Raw genomic sequence first — 23,100 nt, 5'->3', positions numbered from 1 at the left:
ATTTCATGAGTTGCCAGGAATCAAATAATTTCCCTAATATATGGTATAACAATAAAATCTTACTGCACTGTCTGACTCCTGTGAGCACTGCCCCCCTTCGCCGTGTCCTCCCTGCACATCTCCATTTCTGCAGGCCATGTGGCAGTAGAGGCTTGCAGAAATTCTGGTGAGGCACATTTTCTTCCTGCACTGCACAGTGATAGTGGCAGTGCTAGTTTTGCTCTTCCAGGTCTGGGAGCCAGCTGGATAGAGAAACTCAAAGGAAATGAAAGGAGGATAGCAAAATAAATGTCTGAGAAGTCTGAGCCATGCCCTGGAGGATGCCTGGTGGGAGACCAGCGCCCACAAGCCTATAGGTTGGGACAGTCAATTTATGGCTCATTATCAAAGACTGTGACAAAGGCACATCTCCATGTTTAAACTTTCAATAACAGTCTGTGGGACAAGTGGAGTTATGTGACTCTTGCATTATCAGCCACAAGGAAATAGGTGCTGTCACAAGCCCCAAGTTTGTCATGGGCTTCCTACTTGAGTTTGGATAGCACCTCTGTGGATCTCCATTGTCTGCAAAGTCAGAAAACGAGCTTGTCCTCCTTACAGGGAGCACTGAGGTCAGCATGGTGTTAGAGTCTTGAGAGGCTGGAAGGGATGCCCTGGCTCTCTTAATCTGATAGTCTGAAATCTCTGTTATTATCTCATGAGCTTGTAGAAAACATTGTTGAGCTGTGACTGTTAACAACAAGTGCTCTCTTTGTAGTTGGTCATCTCCAGATATTTCTGTGTAAGAGTTCTTGGTCTCCTGATAACCTGTAGTATTTATTTCCTAGGCTTTCCAGAAGTGCTCTTTTATGGATGTAAACTCAAACAGTCATGCTGAACAGTCCAGAAATGATACACATGTTAAAGACATAAGGCCTGGGACTTTAATGCATCACAAGGAAAAGAAGGTAACAAGTGGCAATTGTAGACATGCCACCCAGTCTTGGCATAACCTTCTTTCCTTCAAAACTAATCTTACATCCTGTATCCTGTTCTCTTTAACCCCCATCCACCACTGCCCAGCAGTTTCTTTCCTTTTATCTCTGTACGGCTCAGAAATGCTCACACAGAACTCTATATTAAACTGCATTATGTGTCTCATCAGCAATAGTACAATGGTTGCATGAAATTTTATCATTCTGTGAAATCAAAACAGGACCCATCAGTTTCTGTCAGAGATGCTCAGACTGCTTAGAGCATCCTTCCCCAGCTGTTCTGCTGATGGATGGTGAAGCATCTCTCCTAAGCTTGAGGGGAGTTAATGGTTCCTCTCAGTCTCTGGAGCCAATTTGAGCATGTATGCTTTGTTTTGTTTCATTTGTTGGTTCCAGAAATAGTTGTTAGATATTCAGAAATCCCATTCAGTTTATTGGATGACAGAGTCAAAGTGGATGGGAGGAATTTGCCCTTATGCTTAAGTTAATGCCCAAAATTCAGTCACGGGACTGAGAAGAGGCGCTGTGTGCCTGGGGCTGTAGGCAGGTCAAGGTTAAATTTCACAGCTGTGCGTGGACTGCAGTTGCCAACTGAGTTGATTTGACTTAGCATGCAGCCAATGTGCAGGACAAGAAAAGGACAAGTACTTCTGCCCGTGCAGACCTCTTTTTTATGTTCAATAATAATGAATTGCATCACTGCTGCATTAGGGGTTGTGCAGGCATGACAACTTGTCAGCCAAATGTGAGTTTGCAGTGAAGGTGGGTATGGTGGGGAAGGACACACAGCTCTTCAGCACAGCATTTCAACCTCCTCATGAATTTTGTGTGTGTATGCAAGTGCTGCCAGGTCACGGCATTGCACTTAAGGACTTGTGTTGGAGCTGCCCAAACAGCAGTTCTGGTCTAAAGCTGCAAACAGCTGGCTGAGTGAGGGTACAGGTCCGTGGGTATGAGGGAAAAAGGACAAACTGTTCTGTGTGTATGACAGTGTTACAGAGAAAAAAAAAAGTGTGAATTCATCCTCATTACTGCTGTTGTCAGAATGAGAAGATCGTATTGTTACATGAAATCCTGGGTCATCAATCAGGACACTGCATATCCTGTAGCACAAACATTTCTTTGAAAGGTGCTGCCAAGTAACTGCCATAAAATGATGTTTATTTGAATAACACAGAGTCCAGGAAATTAAGGTTAATGAGATCTGTTTTTGTAATCTGACATGACAGAGTGTTTATTGGCTTTAAATATGGAACATTATGGTCACGATAAAATCATTGAGGAAATTAGTTTTGTTGTGGTTTTATTTTTTTAGTAGAAAAGCAGAAGTTCCAAAAATAAGACACATTGTACAAGGACACTGTGAGGTGTTTCACTGATGCTTGGAACTAGAAGTGGAACATGTTAAAAAAAGATATACAGTCAGCATATCCAGAGGCAACAAGTGCCATTGGTCACTTGGCCTAATTCTGGGGTGTCTGACATGTTGTGGGACTGGGAGGTGCTGAGCACTGAGCAGGTCAGGGCCTGAGGGGATCACAAGCCCTGGAGTTTGGTTCCCAATGTGCCTCTCAGCACAACATGCAGACTGTCAGCCTGCCCACTGAGGCCTTGCTGCTGTGCTGGTTTGTGTGAGAGCTCTTCCTCGTTTAGAAATGTGAGGAAGCAGCTGTTCATCCTTGTTACTGCTGAACAAGCCTTTGTGGAGGTGAACTGTGACTCTGGTGTATGAGTGGCTTTCTTGCTTCTGTGGTTTGATTGTGAGTCAAGTTTTTCTGTAAAATCCTCCAACAGCACATAAGAAAATGTCACGTAAGGTGTAGAAACTATACCTGGTGAACCTCTGTATGCATGGGGCGTGCATGCACAGCCAGCCTGGGGATTTCTGCACCATCACTCATCCATCTCAGCTGGGAGAGCAATGTTCCTGACTGTTCTGCATGTCTGGATGCTCACATAAGTATAATCTGTCCTTCTGGTGTGTTAGGAGTCAGCTTCTAGTCTCAAGCAGGCAATGTCAGCGTTATTGCTTTTGGTTCACCGCCTTCAGGCACTTGAGGCCAAATTACTTTCCTTCTTGGTGAGCTGTCTTTTGACTGTAGATTTCTCTCTTATTCATAGTCCTGGTGTCTCCTCAGGTCAGTCCTTCATCCTGATGATTGCTGTTTCTCCTAAGTTGTCACTAGCACTTAAACCAAACCCCAAAGAAAAGCCTGGTGTTATGAAACAGCATTTCCAGGGGTCCTCACTTGCAAATAAAGAAAAAGTCCCCCTGAAGTTTCATTGCTGGGAATAAACACACTTTTTTTTGAGCCAGTGGATGTCCTCTCTGTTTGGTGTTCGGCATTTCTGCTGTAGGTGAATGTAACTCAGTGTTTCATTCTGCACTTCCACAGGCACCACAGGGTGTCACTGGTAATTCTGATGAAATACTTCTAAGCTGCAGCCAGGATTTAGAAGTGCTCAGACTGTAATGATACTAATTGTGATGGAGCAGCACTGCTCAGGTGTGACCAACATTAGAAGGAGCAAAATGTAACTTGAAAATCAGCTTTTACTGGTATAAAACTTCCTTTCAAGGCAAGCCAGACTTGCTGTCAGCTCTTCCATGTCAGCCTCCCTTTGATGTGTCCCAGCAGAATGTGACCAGATACTGTGAGACTTTCAGCTTCAATCTTATAAAAACATGGGGGGGCTGGAGGGGTTTAGCAGGAAGGTGAACAGGTCATGGAGCACTGTGTTGGAAATAAGGTAATTAATGTGCTTATGCATACTGGAGGCCTTGTTAAAACAAGGTAACATCCCATCCTGACCTAATGCATAGCACAAAGCAGTAACATCATGCACTGTTCTGCCAGAATTTGGAATTTTGCCCTGAAGAAAGACAGGAATCAGATGACAGCTTGAGACATGTCTCTGCAGCAGTAAATGGAGTGGTGAGTTCACGAGGTCTGCGCTTCCCCCGAGATTAATCCTGGGGGAAAATAAAAGTCCTGTAAAGATAAAAGCCCTGAATAACTAAGTAATCCAACTTTCCCCCTTAGGTGTATGGGGCTACAACAGGATCTCCCAAAGATAGTGACCATCCTAAAGAGAAGAGGGAAGGGAGAACTGAAGAAGAATTGGGTTCTGATTCATCCAGTACAGCTGACAGTAAAAGTGGCTTTTCAATGAATGACAGTCCTACATTTAGCAAGGGTTTGTTTGTAGACAGTACAGACTATTCTAACAAAAACCTTCAGAATATGAGCACAAACCTGTCTGGCATCGGTTTGCCAGAGGAGGACAAACGAAGAGGGGCTCAAGATATCTTAGGATCACATTTTCCAGCTGTTGAGACTGGAAAACAAAAGCCAAACTACAGACTGTCAAGAGATGCTCTCCAGGGCGTGCCTCAGGGTGAAGCCTTGCAGAGCACAGGCAAGCACATCCCCGTCAGCAGCGTTGTCCCTCTCCTGAGGCACATGCAGGAGGCTGCGGGGCCTCAGCCTTCCTTGCAGGAGCAAGAAGTGTCTGCAGGCAACTACAATCAGGTTGTGCTGAGAGCCAAAGTGTCCAGAGCAAACAGCATTGAAGAGACAGACTCTCCAGCCAGCTCTCCAAGTGAAGAGAACCCACCCACAGAAAACATTGCCTTCATGATTACCAAAACAGCTGTGCAGGTGCTCTCGAGTGGGGAAGTTCACGACATAGTGAGCCAGAAAGGAGGAGATGTGCAAACAGTCAACATCGACGCGAGGAAGGATGTGGCATCTGAGAAGGGCAACCCCGAGAACATGGACAGCGAAGAGCCTGTGGTGTGTCTGGACAAAAAGCCTGTCATCATCATTTTTGATGAACCGATGGATATTAGGTCAGCGTACAAACGGCTTTCTACCATTTTTGAGGAATGTGATGAGGAATTGGAAAAAATGATGACAGATGAAAAAATAGAAGAAGAAGAGGAGGAAGAAAATGAAGTATGTGAAGTCTCTGAGAGGCAGAAGGAAGAGTCACCAGTAGCTAATGACAGAAAAGCAACCACAGAGCATTCTGCAGCTCATGGTCCCCAGGGGCCATACCTATTTAACCTTCGGTCTGACTCTGCAGAAGGCAGACCTCCTGCAGAGGAGGAAAGCACAAAGACAAATTTCAACAAATACCGTCAGATCTATGGGCTAAACACAGAAGCAAACTCAGACTCTGCCGATCAGTTGGCAAGCAGGCAGGATTCTAAGAAAAAATTTAAATTTAAATTCCCTAAAAAGCAGCTGGCTGCTCTGACACAGGCAATACGGACAGGAACCAAGACTGGGAAGAAGACCTTGCAGGTTGTGGTCTATGAAGAAGAGGAGGAAGATGGGACCCTGAAGCAGCACAAGGAAGCAAAGAGATTTGAAATCACTAGGTCTCAGTCTGAGGAGAGTGATAAAAGTCCTTCTGGGAAGCAAGAGGGACCCTCCGGAGCTGCAGTGTCCCTGTCTAGGACTGATGAAATTCGACAGAGTACATACAGAACGCTAGACAGCCTTGAGCAGACTATAAAGCAGCTGGAAAACACCATCAGTGAAATGAGTCCAAAACCTGTCCCTGAAAACACATACACCTCTGAGGGAAGCTTTGTCCCCTTCTCTGCCCAGATAGTACCAGAGACCCCATCCCGAGAGCATGTAGTGCTGGATGAGAGCCTTGCTGGTGTAGAGCCCCCTGCATCACTCCCAGCCACTTCACGTAAGGTACCTTAGTCCGAGAAATCAAACCTCCAGCTGCTTTCTAAAATCTGCAATAATCACCATTAAACAAGAGGGTCTTGTGATTTGTTTGCTTCCTTTCAGGTGGCTTGTTTGGGCTCCCCACGAGGTGTCTAACAGCTAATAGACCATTGGTTTTTGGGGTTTTTAAAAATCTTTGCTGCTGATTGGTGATGGGCAAATGCAGGGGAGCTGGGTCGAATAATCCGCTGTGTGAAATGACAAGTGTCACTGACATGAAATCCAGGCTGAGCAGTAGCTGAGCAGTTTTCTCCATTTGATTCTGGAATTAACACCTGCGGTGTGAAGCTCCTGAACTTTCCCTGCATGTAGTACTGTGGCTTGTTTTCGGCGCATGGTGTGCAGTCCTCTGTTCAGGCACCCTCGCACTGACCACGCCTTCTTGTCTCCCCTCCCTGCCCCTCCACTCCTTTCCGCAGGGCTCCAGCGCTGCCTCCCAGACAAGCCGGATGCCAGTGCCCATGGCTTCAAAAACTAGACAGGGAAGCATGGAGAAAGCAGGCAAACAGCACAAGCTGCAGGATCCACGCCAATACAGACAGGTAGTTTTACCCTAAACTCGCTGTTTGGATGGACATTTCATGTTGTTTGTTTATTTTAAAACTCCAGTAACTGACTGAGATTATACCAAATGTCGGATGCCTGAGGTCAAACTGGACATCTTGGATCCTGGGGGCATGACAGTACTGATCTTTTCACCATGCTTGTGCATGCATGTCTGCAATAAAACACCTGCTGCTTTTTTTGTTTGGTTGGGTTTTGGGTTGTCTGTTTGTTTATTGGGTTTGGCTTTTTTTTCTTAATTCTTTTTTTTTTTTTTTTTTAACTGTGGTATTCACCTGTAATTTTGAGATGTCAACTACCTGTTTACTTTCCATTTGGTTAACGTGGTGGTTCTGTAGGAGAACTGGGAATGCTTCTGTTCAGAGTCTTTACAGGAAGCCCTGGACACTAACCCGTTGGTGTAGGTGGCAGTGGGCGCACATTAACCCGCGGCGGGACGTCCCTCTCGCGTTAATTCCGCCAGCATGGCCGACGTAGTGCCTGCTCTGTAACACGTAGGTCGCGCCTTCTCACACAGCTCTCCTGGCTCTTTCTCTATGCACTCTCCCTTGGGCACTTTGGGTTTTCTACCAGGTCCAGTCCATGGCTGCAGGACTTAGCTAAGGCCTCGAACTGTTAGTTCTGATTCTCTGTAGGGCTGTTTTCCCAGGTCCTGTTGGTTTATCATGTTACCGGCTTTCTGACAAACTGTCTCCTGACATCTTTATTTGCAGGCTAATGGAAGTGCTAAGAAAGCTGGTGGGGACTATAAGGCTACTTCTCCTACCCTACCTGCTTCTAAGATCCCAGCCTTTTCTCCCACTTCTGGGAAAAGCAGCTCAGCACCTGCTTCTAGCGGTGACAGCTCTAACCCTCTTAATCCACCTACTAAAACCTCCATTCCTTCCTCCTCCCTTCTCGGTCCTCAGACAGGTCGCATAACTTACTCTACCTCCCTCATCCCCTCTGTCTCTAATGGCTCCTCCAAGTTGCAGAGCCCCACTTACCCAGGGAAAGGTCACCACCTCTCCTTCTCGCTGCAGACTCAGAACGGCCGACCACCCCCTCCTTCCTCCTCTACCTCCCCCCCCTCCTCTATCTCCCCCCCTTCCCTGAGCCAAGGTATGAAGAGCATCAGGACAATCCACACCCCTAGTTTCAACAGCTACAAGGCACAGAACGGGAATGCCAGCAAGTCCGCCCCATCCACGGTCAAGGAGCCATCCTAAAGGCTAAGCACAGCACACCTGCCAGGTCACCGAGGCTTTTTGTTCACAGAATCCGCAGCCAATATTTTAACCAGGGAACGTAACCATTTTGTTGTATTGCTGGAGGCTTAATACTAATCACGTGCTAAATACTGAATCACTACACTAGATTAGAGTGAAGCTTTTGGAAAACAGTTGCTGTTGTAATGATAAAAGAGCATTTTCTTTCTATGGGCAGCACCTCTTTAAAAAAGTGTGAAGGTGTGTGAGTGAACTGCGTGTGCACAGTGGTGTACTGAGCATGGGGAATTGTATGGATAAAAATTTACTAAGTTGTTTTGTATAAAGCTATTTTTCATTATGAGGTCTAGAAGTGAACAGAGATATACTAAAGTGTGATTATATTCAACTGTAAAACTGAAACTAAAATATTTTTCTTTTATTTTGGTGTTATTTAGCTTTGTTACAGATTTCTATTTTTGTCAACAAATGTCATGGTTCCTTTCGAGATGTTTTTGCCAAAACATTTTGATACTATTGTAATGTACATTTGAAAGTAGTATGCTGGACAGTAAACCTCTGCACAAGAAACAGAACAAGACTGGTCTTATGTGTGTATGAGGCAACTCAACTTATTGCACTGCCATTCAGATTATATTTAAGAATTTGACAGACAAGGAAAAAATAAATTGTTTTACACATATAGATAGTTGCTGATTACTTTTTTTCTTAGCTCAATCCACCCTTTTTCCTTCATTTTTATTTTACTGAGACCTGGTAGCCCATTAATGTATTGCATTGTGGATTTTAAAATGTACACTTCAGTACTGTTCTGTATACTGGCAAACTTTTGTACATATCTATAAATATCTATAAATAAATAAATAAATACTGTATGTGGCTGGGCACATAGAGTAGTTTTACGACACCAAAGTTAATTTTTATGCATGCTTAAAAATATATATGGGGAAGGGTTGAAAAAGATGGATATCAGTTAAATAGGAGAAGAGCAAAAAACTTGCATAGCTAATGGTTTTGTAAATAAATTTATTTGTATAACACCATAATGTAATATACAGAACTATGATAAGCAAAGATCTTTACAAAAATAAAGGGCTGCATGCTTATATATTTGTATTTTGTCACTAGTAACTTTTCAGATGGTCTCAATTGGCTGTTCAGCTGTTTGCCTGAGGTGTTAAGCCATTAGGAGAAAACCTGACTTGATTTTCCCCAAATTAAGGCCACACCTAGTTAGTAATTTCAAAATGGGGTCTTTCAAATTGCTGTCAATAAAAGCTTGTTGCTGGAACGTCAAGTTAGAAAATCAGCTAGCAATGAAAATGACTGAATGAGGTATCATCCCTTCCACCTTGAGGCATTCCTTGTTTTATTTCCCCTTGTGAAAAGGAAAGTTTCCTAGAAGCATCATTCCAAGGTGGTACCCTCGGAGGGTGAGAGTAACCACTGAGCCATCCCTCAGGAGCACAGCACAGTCTGCCTCCCTCCAGGAGGGTGAGAGTAACCACTGAGCCATCGAGCCATCCCTCAGGAGCAGAGCACACAGTCTGCATCCCTCCAGGAGGGTGAGAGTAATCCTTGAGCCATCCCTCAGGAGCGCAGCACACAGTCTGCCTCCCTCCAGGAGGGTGAGAGTAACCACTGAGCCATCCCTCAGGAGCGCAGCACACAGTCTGCCTCCAGCGGGCTCAGCTTGCTGCCATCCCCAGCACAGGAGCTTCAGCGCTGGGCTGAGCCGAGCTGGGGCTGGGGAGCCCAAGGCAAAGCAAAGCACGAGGCATGGTCAGAGCACCCACAGGGCCCCTCTGGAGTGGAGCCAGGTCCCTTCCAGCCAGGGCAGCGCAGCAGGGACCGGTGGCTCCAGTGCCTGCTCTGATCTCTGCTTGCTCACGCATGGCGTACAGGATTCCCTGGCTCCAAAGGGAACCTGCCTGATCCAATGCTGGAGCTTGTCACCAGCTCCCCGTGCGACTGACAGCACACACAGAGCAGCAGCTCTGGGTACCCTGCTCCCCCTCTACACAGCCAAAATGTAATCTCAAGCTAAACAATGCATGTAGCAGGATTTGTTCCTAAGCTGTTTGTCTGACACCTCCCAAGGATCGGACACTCGCTGAACAAGAGTGACTTACCAATAACTGATGGTCTGTAATGGCACGTGAGGTGTCCCCAAGAGCCATGGCACTGGTAGACAGGGGCCCCCGTGGCTCTGGCACTGCTCCCACAGCTGCTTCTCTGAGCCTCTGCAGGTGAGGGCTTACAGCAGCACATTCTGTGTGTCTGGCTGAATTTAGACACAGACAGTGGTTGTATAACAACCCAATGACCCTGCACAGTCACTGGTGTGCACGGGCACTGAGGCAGTGCTGTGCTCACTGCTGGTGATGTGACAATCGCATCAGGCAGTGAACACTACACCCAGCCGAGGCCTCAGCTACACTCTGACCTGCACTTTTGGTGCACCTGCTCAGTGCTGGGGTGCAGCACCCCCGGGAAACAAGCAGCTCAGCCAGCTCATAACCCACTGCACAGTTAGCACTGCCGGTGCCACAAGCCAGGCAATGTTTATTCCTTCTCCATCCTGCTTGTCCAGCAATGAAGGTACCAGGCTTTCACAAACACAGGCAGGGAAGAGCTGTACACAGGCTGTCACTCAGCAAAACCATCAGGTTTGTAAATAAAGTCCTTGGACACAGAAGAAATCCGAACTCGACACTAGTGAAAAAGACAGGCTTCCCACTGCAAAATGGTTATGAAAAGCAGTTTTGGTAGAGGTGGCTGCCACTGAAGTTTGGGTCAAGCCATGGGACAAGTGAAACTGCTCTGAAATCCAGCGGTGAAGCAGCTGAAGGAGCTCACAGTCAGAGCCAGCCAAGGACCTCACAGCAGAGTAAGCATCATCTCTGTGTGAGCCAGTTCCTCCTATAGGGAGGGACTGCAGCAAAACCACACAGTGACACAGCAGAGAGCCCCTGTGCTGGGCAGGACACAGCGCTGGGAAGGCAGAGCCAAACAGGGGCATATAGCAGGGAAATATGTGCAGGACATATAAAGTGTGCAGGGCCAAAACCCATCTGATCCCCTCCAAAAGGCAGCCCTTCCTGCAGGCTTAAAAACTCATGGATTTGATAGCAGATGGTTAAGGCAGATTTTTGACAGTCTCATGACTGGGAGCCACAGGTAGGTGCACCACTGCAGGGTGCATTGCAGCCCAGCGTTAAGCCATTTCCCCTTCAGGCCACACCCCTTTCCAAAGGCTGGCACAATTAATTGGTTAATTACTATCTATATGTGAATGGTGTTATGACCTGGCTTTGGGAACAAAACCACAGCTTTTTGTAGTAAATGAGGCCACATTTCAAACTCTTTTGTCTTGCCTGAACAAAGTGGAGAGGCTCTCAGAGGCTGCACAGGAACCTGAGGCCCTTAATGTGCAGCTCAGCAAAGAATTTTCCTTCAGCTCTGCAGCAGTACAAAAGAAGGTATGAAACTGTCTGGACTGTGGCCATGTCTTAATTCCACATCAACAGTGCTGTGAGCCATACTAATGGGGACCATAACAAACCCCTTAAAATCTTAAAAAGCAGTCACACAGCACCTTCCAACTGCCACGCTCCAGACAGACAATTCAGACTAAACCACTGATCACCACTGAAGCAGGAATTGCTGTTAGGAATCATTTTTAAAATCCAAATACTACCATTGCTACTGACACATTTTTTCTCATCAGATCTCAGCTTATCCTATCCCTAACAAATTGCAGCTTCACAGCTGCAAACAGTCCTCAGACCACAAGTACTTTCCAAGCCCTGTCTGAATCCTTCTAATGAAATACAGAAACAAAAAATGGACACAAATAGAATGTTTAGAAATTCTGTTTAAAAATAAAAAAAAAACATCCCTTTTTGCTCCATGACCAAACATTGGCACAACTTGCCCAGGGAAGTTTTGGAGCTTCCAGCTGTGGAAATAGTCAAAACCCAGCCATAGCCCCAGCCCAGAGCAATCTGCCCTGGCTACAGTGGCTGAGCTGGGGGGGAGGGCTCACCTCACCTGCTCGGCAAGCCTGCAGAGCTTCTCATCCCACTGAATCCAGCTTCCAGAGGAACACTGACAGTATCCACCTCAGGACAGTCTACTGCATGCATGCACTTCCCTTTTGAGTCAGACTGTCACCCTTCTCTTCCACAGGAGGGGGAAAAAGAAAAAAAAATCCCCAACACAATAAAAAAAGCATGACAGATAAGGGTCTATCTTAAGGAGGTAGCTGCAGTTAAGATCAGGGCATAGCAATGACTCCTAAAAATGTCTATTTTCTCAGCTGCCACACTGGCTGAAATGTAAGGTGAACCAAATCCTGGCAGTCTTCAAGAAGCAGAAAAAACAGCATTTTTCCAGACTCAGATATGCAGTCACTCACTACTTTCTTCAGGGGGAGCTCGGTAACCTCCTCTCCCTGACGGCCCTGGTAGGTGCTCCCTGCATCTTTCCCCCCAAGTCATGGGTTTCCCCTACATGTTCCATGCTACCAGTGCAGCAGCAGAGAATAGCATGGAGACTGATGAGGTGAAATACATTTGTACCTGCAGCACTGTCAGTCAACAAAAGTCATGTTTTGCATGTTTGTTTTTTTAGTTCCTAATTTTTCAGATGACCTTGTGTTCTTCTTCATTTAATACATTTACAGTTCTATGCTCTCAAAGACAAAAGTTGACAGCCATGTGTTGGGGTTCAGGAGTAAAATTACCAATTATCTATAAACACAACAAAATGGAAATTAACCTATCAAAATGGCTGTCAAAGCAGAGGAAGGTGCAGACCCCCAGGCTCCCCTGTGCACCTCCCTAAGTACAGTCCTTCACTCAGAGACCTCTGTGACTTCCTGTGGATGCTCAGCACCCACTGACAAGCTTCTGAGACTAATGATGGGACAAAATACAGATCCAGTAAAAGACAATGGGTACTTGCTGATGAACAGCATTAGAGGTATCACAGCACTGTGCTCTGAAAGCCCAGTAAGCTGAAGTACACTTTACTGTCAGGATTGAAACAAAAACCATCCTTAGTTCCTCTGCCCTTCACAAAACACACCCGTTCCTCCCAACACCACACACCCAAACACTGCTAATGCACCCACCTCCCCTCTGCTCCGGGAGGAAAAGACATTTTAGTTTGCATGGAGACCACAAGAACATGGCTCATTTTTATGGAACCTGGAATTAGGTGCACCCAATTGCACCAAGTGAGAACTTTCATAGAGGTCAGCTGTTGTATCTGGGACTTTTCTTCACAGCCAATTTTTATGATTTCTCAGAAGGATCAAAACCGCAGCAGATCAAAGCACAGGACTGTAACAGTGACTCGGGAATGAAATAAGGTCAGCCTAAAAGCACATCAGCCAACACATCCCAGTACCACAGTTCCTTCTCCTCGCAGTAAATGGACACACTGATAGAGGTTTTATCCTCTGCCAAGCAAGAAACAGTGACACAGGGACACCCAAAGTGATGAACAGCTGCTTTGTTTTCAAGTAGGTGTGTAAGAGCATACAAAAAAAAAAAAAAATATAACTGACAGAGCTCATACACAGATGAGTTTTTAGGGTAGAAAAACATTTTTTTTTAGTTAAAATTATAAAAAGTCCAAGACTCAAACTACAGTATTGTCCTGACTGGCAGATACTGATGGTTATTCTGACTTAACAAAACCTGCACATTAAACATAAACCCACTTGCTACATACCTTAGAATCAATCATGTATAAAGATGAAAACATTTAACCAGCTGCATCTCTCTCACCTGCTGACCTGCACAGTGTGGCCCCACAAACAAAAGTCCTTCATCAAGGAGGAACTGCAGGTTTGGTAATCCTAAAAGCAGTTCCTGACTGCAACTTATAAGTGTGACACTTCAGAACCGTTCATCAGAAAGAATCTGAATCACAAAAAGGGTCACCAAAACAATTTTATTTCCAGTGTTTAAGTGGGTATGCACACAGGCATGATACAGGTTTGGATTCATTAGGTCTTCATGCAGAATTATATTCTCAATAAAAGAAACCAGTTCCATCCAGTATCCACTATCTACACGCCTATGTTACAACATTTATATCAAATCTGGTATCTGAAGAAAAGATACACATGTAATATGTACAGTTAAGTTACTTATTTTACAGAAAGATTAGAAATTCAAGTCACATAAAACTCAAAATCTGTATTAAAATTGGAAATATAAAACTCCAATATTTACTGGAATGCCTAAGGAATGGAAGCTCTGTAGCCACCTGTGTTAACATTTGTAAAATGTAATGAAATTCATTAACAGTAAAATGCATTTATTTGTTTGTAATAAGTTTCTCTAATTTAGCAATATGGCACCCTAACAAACCAAATGAATTTATAATGAGGCACTTGTTAGTGACTAAACCAAAAGAACAATTTTCCTGCATACTAATGCCAGGCCAACTCTCAGTCAGAAAACCATGTATACACTACACAGCATGTTGCATCAGATGCTTTGTTCAACATTTGTATGCAGCCATCAAATATACTTTTTCTTAAAATATATATATATACTTTAACTTTAGTGTTCTTCTGGCTGTGGTAATGCACTGTGAAGACGTTCCACAGGGCACATTGATGAAACCAGCCCAAATGAAGGCTGCATAACAACAACAGTACAGGAAAAAAATATTTATATATGTACACACACACACGCAAACACACACACGCAGAGTTACTGGGAAGTGTGAGGGTAAGTTAATGAATTGCTGCAGTGGACATATCTTCCCATTTCAAAGATACTGGTAAAATCGAGATCTAACCACTTGAGTCCCAGACAGTTTATGAGGATGGGCATCAACTGCTGGGCTGAAGTTGTTTTTGTTCATGTTCTGATAATTTTCACCATTTACCTGGTCTGGTGGCTGAAATGGTCCCGAAGGTGGTGTTCTATTAATTAAAGTCAAGCTGCTGGAAGAGCTGCCTTCATCGGCCTGCATCTCTGCAGATGAGGGCAGCTCTACCTTTGATACCTCTGCTAAGTTAGTGTTCTCAAGTCTGGGCTTTCCAGTTTCACCCGTATTAAGGTCAGTTGTGCTAGTGCGTAAACGTTCTCGTGCAAGCCAGTCCGAGATCGAGAGGTCCTGGGCTGGACATTTTGGCTTCAACCGAGTCACAGCTGAAAGCTCAGATTCTCTCTCTCTATTTTGACTTGGTTCTTGAGCTTTCCAAGCATTCAGGACACTTATTTCAGCAAAATCCCTCTGCCCTCCAAGTGTGTGCCTTCGCCTGATATTCTTTCTCTTTGCAGTCTCTGCAGAGTTAGCTTTTTGATTCCCAACTCCAAACATATCATCAGCAGATGATTTGAGTCGCAGCTTTAACCTGTCTGTAATCTTAAGTCTCCACGTAGGTTCTTGTTTGTCAGCCTCGCTTTTGGCCGATGTAGCTAAACTGCTTGTGGATCTTCCTTTTTTCATGATGTCGAACATTTTGGTCACAGTAGGCAAGTCCTTCTCACTCTTGGCATCCCCTGACCCCTCACTGTCCGTTTTGTGCCGTGCAGACTTTTTCCTGGAGAGTGTATCACATTCAATAAGTTTGTGCGAGCTAAAAAGTCTGCGACTCTCTAACTTTGGCGTGGAACTTCCCTCAGTACAACTTACTTCACTTTCTTCAGAGTTCCTCCGACTGGTCTTTACCACTTCTGGAACTTTCCCTTTGGACAGCCTTTCGGCGGCAGCGCTGGTGGCAAAGACAGGGAAGTCACTTTCACTGTCCGTCTCCATAGGACGCCCTTCGCTGATCAATTCACTTCTTTCATCATCTGCATCTTCTCCCTTGCTTTCTGTCACTGACTGCACCTCAGGGCTCAGCATACTGGCATCTAAACCAGTCAGATACATAGTAGATGAAGTCGTTGAGTAATCTGAGGTGATGGAGCTGACATCAGCTGCTAAAAACTCATTGTGTTTAATTTCAGGGCTGGCTACTTTTTTGCATGCGTATCTGTGCTGGGAAGCCTGGGAGGAAGTGCTTAGCACAGTGCCAGAGTCAGACACTGTCTCCTCAACCTGGGAAGAAGATTGTGAAATAGGCATTTTTGGGTTATTCTTCTGCATGGTTTGCAGACAGTTGATATTTGATGATTTTGTACATTTTTCATCGTAAGGCAGTGAAGGTTCCTCTGTCAGGATATTTTCTTTCTTTATTGACTTCTTTTCATCCTTTACAACATTCACATCTTTTTTACTGCTGTTCTCTTTTTCCTTCAGGACAAACATCCTTTGTTTTCTCCCTATCTCTCTCTCTCTTTCATATTCCCCTTTAGCTGTGTTCTCTTTTGCTGTGTCACCACGAGATTGTTCTGCAAGCTCCTTCTTGAAAAACACATTATCCAACTCATCCTCTGAGCTACTTGGCTGTGGTTTCTCTTTAGTTTTTTTCCGCTTGCGACTAGCTGCTGCAAAAATGGAGGACACAAGCAGTTCCTTGCTATACTGATCTTTTCCAGAACCCCAAGAACCCTGTTAAAAAAAAGGAGAGGGCATAATTAAAGTCAAGAAGCCTGAAACACTTACAAAATAGAACCTAAGCTTCACAGTAGGAAGTGCATCTTCATTCAGGAAACATTTACATCCTCCTTCTGTAGTTGAAATGACATTGCCCACTAAGTCAATTTCCTTCCTGAGCATTCCACTTTTTATCTGAGTCCCTTAAACTTAACCAAGACTGGTTAGTGTATACCACTATTTAGTTTTTGATTGACTAATAAAGCAGACCCCATTACAGTAAGGAAACCTTCTCAAGACTGGTTTGCAACTGCTTCACAGATGCTTCACAATCACTCCTTTCAAGGTCTTACCTATTCAAAAAAGCTAATTGCTCCTTTTTTCAGTTCATCTTTCACATTTCAGACTGAGTTTGTAAATGGTACCAATTAATTACTGCCAATAAAATGAATGTTACTCATAACTAGTTTAAGTGTAGAAAATTAAAAAATAAACTTCCTTATTTTAGAGGAATTTACTTTTAAAATGGCACAGAAAGAATAAAAGTACAAGCCAAATTATTCAATTTTATGAATTAAGAACTCTTTTCAGTACTCTAACATTACCATCTGGCCCCTTCAAAGCTATGCACCTTTCCTGCTTAGAGCCTCACTGCTACAGGTGGTGTAATGTGTGTCCTGCAAATTGGGCTATTTTGAGGAAACAGCTGAGCCACCAAACATCCTCAGAGAGCAGCTGTGTTGGCATCTCCACAATGAACCAGAAGGATGCTCTGAGTCCTGTTCCCAGCTGCAAGGAGGCATCAGTGCCACACGTGGAATGCAGGCCAGCACAGAGCTGTGCCATGACCTCACTGGGGTCAGCTGCGTGCCTCCCTGTGAGTCTATGCTACAGACACCCAGGGTCAGAACTCCTGAACAACAGCCCAGGAGACAAAGGTTTGTCCCCATGAGGGACAAACCACATGTGTCACACGAGGGCTTTGTCACTGAACCAAGCACTGAATGAACAGCCAAGTTCCACTTGTTCCCCTGCTTGGTGAGGCGTTCCTCCCATGCACAGCAGTACTTCTGAGGGAGATTCTGCAGAGCAACCTTTAACCACAGCCTTTGTCTTCTTCTAAGAGGAGAAGCTATTACCTCCTGAAGAACAGGCTGAATTCTAAGTATACTTTTCTCAGTGAAATGGAGAAACATAAATACCCTCTGTGAGTTAGTACTATGCCAACAATGGGGAAGATACTATATATACATTCACTTCTACGAAAAGAGACGCGAAAAGGAGGTAAGTGCCCACAATTGTGAGAGCTTGGAACAAAGCTGTTGCTGTGTGCAGCTGACTGCTGTGCTAGATGCAGCTAACTGCACACAAGTCCTTTTTCCATTGTAACACTTCAAAAATAGGTTATGAGAAAACAGTACTACCATTTACACAAGAATTTCTACGTAAGCTCTATAGTACACCTGCATATCAGTGATTTAATAAAGGAAGCATCTAACAGATTTCAGAAGCTTGTAACTATATGATATCAGAAGATGATTTACCTTAGATTTTGCCGAGTCACTAGTAGCTGAATCTGTGGAAAAATTAAAAAAAAAAATCTGTTCAGTTCTGTGCAACTTTTTAATTGTTGCTACAGACAATGCTGGACTTATGAAAAAGACAAGCACAGAACAAGATGTGAAGCAAATTAAAACCAGAACAGAGTGAATAGTCAGAGCTCACAAAGATGCAAGCTGCACCACAGAAAGCCACCGCCATGAAAGGATGCTGTGAATTGTAGGCAGAACCAGCTCAATGATAGGAATGGCAAAGGAGCCCTGTTCTTCAAAATAAAAAACAGAAATACTAATGTTTATTCAATGCTTTAAGTATACAGCCCCTGCAAAACCGCAGCTGAGAGACCTTTTCAGGATGGCACTGTGTACTCTCCTGAGATTCAGGATACACAAAGCAAAATTGGGTGTCTTTGTACAGTTGGCTCCCTAGGTACAAATCATGGTTCTTGTAGTGAGGTTTTAAAGGAATTAAGTCATATTTTCTGTGTAAATCCCCAATTATACATCTCTCTCCACCTCTTACTACATGCAGGTAAAATTTTATTTTTAAATTGTCTAGATGTCAGCAGCTACCAGTTTTGTGCTTTCCCACAAGAAGCGCTTTTATGAAATGAAAAATGGACACCATAGTTTCACTGTCTCGCAAAACCCAAGATTATACAATTATAAAGGGGGTAGGAAGGGGCTAGCAAGATGGCTAAAAAACATGAACCTGGGACTTTCTCCCTGGGAAGAAAGAGCTGAGCCCCCTGCCACACCCCTTTTTGACACATGGCTAATGCTTTATGACTAGAAAGACTGGTAGACCATACCATGCTATTTCTCCTCAGGGTCTGCTTCAGAGATAACAAGAAACAGCAGAAAAACTTTTAAAAAGTAGCATTGATCTGTTTAAAATACTCTTAAAAGAAAATTTACAGCACAGATCAACTTGGGGTTTTTTCCATTTACAAGAAACGGGGGTTTCTGCAGACAAGGCAGCTACAGTGTGGGCAACAGTCCTCCTTCTTCCTACAGTTCCAGCTGTCCATCAGTGACATCACAGACTCCACTAATGACATCACCGTGTGATAGACTCCTCCCACTTCGCCTGTTCCAACATCAGTACAAAGTGACTGTTTCAGTAAGTGCTGCACAACCCTTTGAAAACTGAAACAAAAGCTAGAGACGAAGGGATAACATTTGTGGGATACAACATGCTGGGTTAGTGCAATAGTAGAGTGAAGGGAGGAGGGGAAAAAGTCACCAAAAAAGAGCCTGTAATGCTTATCCTTAGCCACAAAGGAGGATGGCATTTATAAACAGAAGGAAACCAGCTTTAGTATAAACATACTGCAACATACTAAAGTGTCCATCATTTGACAAGAAAACATAGCTCAATGTTTTGCATTCCTAACGTTGGGAAGGAGCAATATTAGAACACCACTGAAGATCAGTCTTTCTGCCATCACAACAAACCACTTTATAGCAGCGTATCTGCTTGACCTCACGATGATGACTGCATGGGTTACTGTGAATAAATAAAATACTATGTGCAAGCCTCATCTTTTCATGATTAAGTTCCTGTTAGACAAAAAAAGTCTTCCAAATTATATCATGCATGATTATCAACAATTCAAGTCTTTAAGAAATGTTAAATGATCTTTTGGAAAAGAGGAAAACATTTTATTAGTAAAATAAAATAGGAAGAGAGAGTTACACTGAGTTAACAGAGTAGGTTATTCTAGCCTATGGATTAACACTTTCCAGGCAAGAGTTACCTGATACGTCTCCAGGAGATACTCCCGTTCTTCCAATGTTGGTGAGTAAATGATCTATGTTTGGCACTGGCTGAGATTCTACAGTGTTTTCCTCCTGAACTGCTGTCTATAGTTAATAAACAAAGATCTCTTCATCATCGTTTCACAAATAGTTCATTATGATTCAACAGCATTTAGAAAACTGCATTATTCACCTGAAGAACACGAGGAAAGCATGTCCTATTTTCCTTTATGCTTTTAAAACAAATGCATGGCTTGCTTTTTAAAAAAAAATAGAATTCATTACTACAAGGACTGGAAAGCTAAAAAGGTGCTTCTGAAGAGCAAACCATACAGTGACATAGTAAAAACTATACAGGCGTTCTAGAGGCAGCAGAAGCAGATTCTTAACTAAGGCAGTTAGAACACAAGTATTTATGCCATAATACTTACAAGAGGTTCTTCAGCATCATCTTCTGTGAAAAACCAGTCATGCTAAAAGTTAAAACAAAAAAGGTGAAAACCCCACAGGAAATCCAAAACCCAAATGTGGTACAATCAAACATAGATTTTACTGAAAGTGAGAGTTTGATGGATAAATACCAGACCCAAACTGGCCCAATGAGAAAAAAGCTGTTTGATCTGTGTACAATCTTATTTTTTCAATAATGAAATACAGCCACTTACTTTTTGGATGAGTGTTTCTACAATTTTATATTGGTCTGGCATGTGGGTAACCATGTGTGTCATGTTATCATCAGATGTCCTCACAAGTGTTGGACCAAATACTATTGCCAGGTTTCTCGGTTCCATCTAAGAAATGAAATATTTCCACATCATACTTTTATAACGAGAAAATACAGTAATATGGGCTATGTACATTCATATAACACTATTAATATATATAAGAACCATTTAAAATAAGGACACAAAAGAGTTTTTAAAAAATACATTACTGACTCAGGTAGGATGTTACACTACATCAAAACTCTCCTATATGTAGCTGCAATAAATATATCCAATGTTTCTGCAATTCAGAATTCCAGCCTTCCTTAACCTACTGCAAGCAAACTGGCTCCACAACCACAGAAAACTCAAGAACCCAGACATATTTTTTACGTTTTCAGGGGGATATTTTCTTCTTTCCTTAAAGAAACACTGATGCTCGGAAACATTGATGTTTCCAGAATTTCTTGTTTTGTAAAAAGGCATTGATAGCTCCCTGTTTTTTTTCCTGAAAACATTTAAATGACACACAAAAAAAATTAAGCTGGTAATGAAATACTGTATTATATCTACTGACAAAGACCTCATTCAATTTGCACCAGCTTCAGAGGAAGTGGCAGAACAAACATCATGGACCCAAGACATCTATTTGTGAGACAGGCTCAGCATTGTGTGATCAGGTCACTACTTCAGAAGTGAATTAAGTATATGACTAATGTTACATCTGTGACAAATAATTTCAAGAAGCAGCAGCAGAACTTACCTTCTATTTTTGCTTCTTTAACTTAAGAGTTTACTGTTCTGGTATAGAATAGACCAGTAACACACAGGCAGCAAAGACTTTGTGCTTATCAGAAGTAAGTTGCAAACATGAAACAAATCCCTAATGCTCTCTTTTGTCTTTGGACAAGTCACACAATTGTAACACCACCTCCTCATTCATCTAGCCTTATACATTCAGCAATATTAACAGTATTTAGCAACATTTATACAGCCCATCAAAACCATAAAATGATAGAAAAGCATCCTTTAAGCACTGCACTCAAAAATGACATTTACTATAATTTCCTTATAATATAATCTGTAATATTGCTAAAGTTCACAATTTGTTGATTTTTTAAAATGAACACACAAATACTTTTCTTTCATATATTTAACTGGAAGGTATTATTTGCATAACCTACCGTATTCACCCTACCGATTTTTAAGATTTAAGATGATTTAAATGATTTGGCCACAGGCTCCTCTATATAGCATCAATTATATCAATTTTTTTTCCATTTAGCTAATGTGCAGGATACAGGGCCACGTTACCTGCCCTGAGGTAAACATCCATAAGCACACCCATATTATGGACAGCTTTGCACTCAGCTATCCCTCCCTGAAAGCTGAAAAAGGGGACACTCTTATTAGAATTTACTGAAGGACTATAGCATGCACAGGAGCACTTAAGATATGCCAACTCTTTCCCACCCTATGGAAATTACAAAAAGTTATACCTAGTGGTGGAAAAAGATCCAGTAGTGATGAACTACCACCATTTATATTATGAATTTTCCTTCTTAAAACCAGCCAAAACAGCATCTATAGGGTAATCACTCAAATAACTATAGTAACTCCTAGTCTTAAAAATCTCTCAAGCATCCAGAAGCCAGGCTTCAAAGAAAGCTGATGTGACAACCTCTGTCAGCAGATTTATTCACCTCTGCCCTGCCCAAGCACAGTCTTGCTGGTATCTAGATTGGATTACAGGAAATTTACAGACCTGAGATAAACTTAGGATGCAAGGGGTTATTCCCAAAAGACTACCAGTCTGAATAACTTTAATTCACACTAAACATGTGCATATTTTGCAGGAGTACTTAGTCTATTACAAAAATTTTCTCCACATAGCAACACTCCCTAATTTTATCTACAACAATAAATTATCACCTTAATTAGAAATGCTCCTGCACAAAAAAAATCCAAACTTAATGAGACAAACCAGAATGCATTATATGTTTATTTCTAATACCTTGTTCTTTTCTGAGTTCTCTGCTACTGTCTTCAGGTGTGCAGAAAGAAACTTGAGGGTCTCATAATGGTGTTCAGGTAAATCATGAATCTGAAACAAACAATCACTATTCAGAACACTGAACATTTAATGCTAATTTTGTAGTGCACCTACAACACAACTGATTTCAGTTTACCAGTCTCTTCAGTGTTTTCAGACGCTCAACAGGATCTTCTTTTCTATTGGCATCTATAAAATCTGCATATTTGTCTGTTAAAAAAGTAGAAATTATATATGAGTTTTTAGATCTATAGATGTATGCATATACACCCCCATCTGCCAGCCCCACTCCCCCTTGAACACACATAAAAGAATGACCTCGAAGTCATAAATTAGCCCATTATATTGTAAGTGTATGTTTTGTGTGACAGGACAGGAAAAAAAAAACAGCTTTCACTGAATACTGCAACAGTGGAATTGTGAAATTGAAAGTTTTACTCTTTTAGTTGCATATTCATAATCCCTTCACATCACAGAAATTGTATTTACATCTCTCATTCCTAAGATGATCACCATGACTTCCTACTCTTTAGGAAAGATAACATTTAATGCAGAGTGGGGATGATTTCCCTGAATTTTCTCTCAAACCATCTGAATGTTGTAAGACAACTGTTCAACTGCAACTCCTTATGACCAAACTGTAATGAAAACAACATACCGTTGGTGAAGAGGGGTTCCGGGAGCTTTCGGAAGAAGGATTTCAGCAGACTGCTGATCACGTTCAGGTCACGCCATTTCTACGTGTTTAAAAGAAAAGGTCAGACATGCTTTATATTACTATGATCACAACACAACCAGAAGTTTTGGGGATTTTAATATGAAAATAGTGTGATTAAAGACTTACATCATCATGAACATCAATGTCAGTCATTCCTTTATTGAGCTCTTCTTGCATACTTGAGATGGCAGCATTATTTCCAGGCACTCGGTAAATACCTGTGTACTCAAGACCTCTTTCTTCAACCAGTTTGCAACATATATCAACAATCAGTGGAATATACTGAAAAAAAAAAGT

The 23,100-nt window shown here is 42.7% G+C and overlaps 2 protein-coding genes across 37 annotated transcripts in view; one reads left to right on the top strand and one right to left on the bottom strand.

Moving 5' to 3' along the window:
• The window catches only part of KIAA1217 (KIAA1217 ortholog), a 355,093-nt gene extending 346,488 nt beyond the window's left edge, over window positions 1–8,605 (top strand). For 20 of the 30 annotated variants that reach the window (XM_072925432.1, XM_072925429.1, XM_072925437.1 and 17 more), the window contains 5 exons: window positions 828–947; window positions 3,833–3,910; window positions 4,019–5,689; window positions 6,145–6,267; window positions 7,003–8,605. In XM_072925432.1, coding sequence (XP_072781533.1) covers window positions 828–947; window positions 3,833–3,910; window positions 4,019–5,689; window positions 6,145–6,267; window positions 7,003–7,497 — 2,487 coding nt within the window. In that variant the 3' untranslated portion in view covers window positions 7,498–8,605. Of the gene's footprint in view, window positions 1–827; window positions 948–3,832; window positions 3,911–4,018; window positions 5,690–6,144 lie in introns of all 30 variants that reach the window. The other 10 variants (XM_072925444.1, XM_072925446.1, XM_030264512.4 and 7 more) reach the window with 7 other exon arrangements.
• Window positions 8,606–13,442: 4,837 nt separating this feature from the next.
• Window positions 13,443–23,100, bottom strand: part of ARHGAP21 (Rho GTPase activating protein 21) — a 112,210-nt gene continuing 102,552 nt past the window's right edge. For all 7 annotated transcript variants that reach the window (XM_030264514.4, XM_030264517.4, XM_072925450.1 and 4 more), the window contains 9 exons: window positions 22,930–23,085; window positions 22,744–22,822; window positions 22,222–22,295; window positions 22,047–22,136; window positions 19,994–20,119; window positions 19,760–19,801; window positions 19,328–19,433; window positions 17,553–17,584; window positions 13,443–16,023 (listed from right to left, as the gene is read on the bottom strand). In XM_030264514.4, coding sequence (XP_030120374.4) covers window positions 14,290–16,023; window positions 17,553–17,584; window positions 19,328–19,433; window positions 19,760–19,801; window positions 19,994–20,119; window positions 22,047–22,136; window positions 22,222–22,295; window positions 22,744–22,822; window positions 22,930–23,085 — 2,439 coding nt within the window. In that variant the 3' untranslated portion in view covers window positions 13,443–14,289. The remainder of the gene's footprint in view (window positions 16,024–17,552; window positions 17,585–19,327; window positions 19,434–19,759; window positions 19,802–19,993; window positions 20,120–22,046; window positions 22,137–22,221; window positions 22,296–22,743; window positions 22,823–22,929; window positions 23,086–23,100) is intronic.

This window comes from Taeniopygia guttata, chromosome 2 (genome assembly GCF_048771995.1).
Source record: "Taeniopygia guttata chromosome 2, bTaeGut7.mat, whole genome shotgun sequence".
Lineage (NCBI taxonomy): Eukaryota > Metazoa > Chordata > Aves > Passeriformes > Estrildidae > Taeniopygia > Taeniopygia guttata.
The sequence above is the reverse complement of the archived record's forward strand: the minus strand, read 5'-3'. Positions and strand labels throughout refer to the sequence as shown.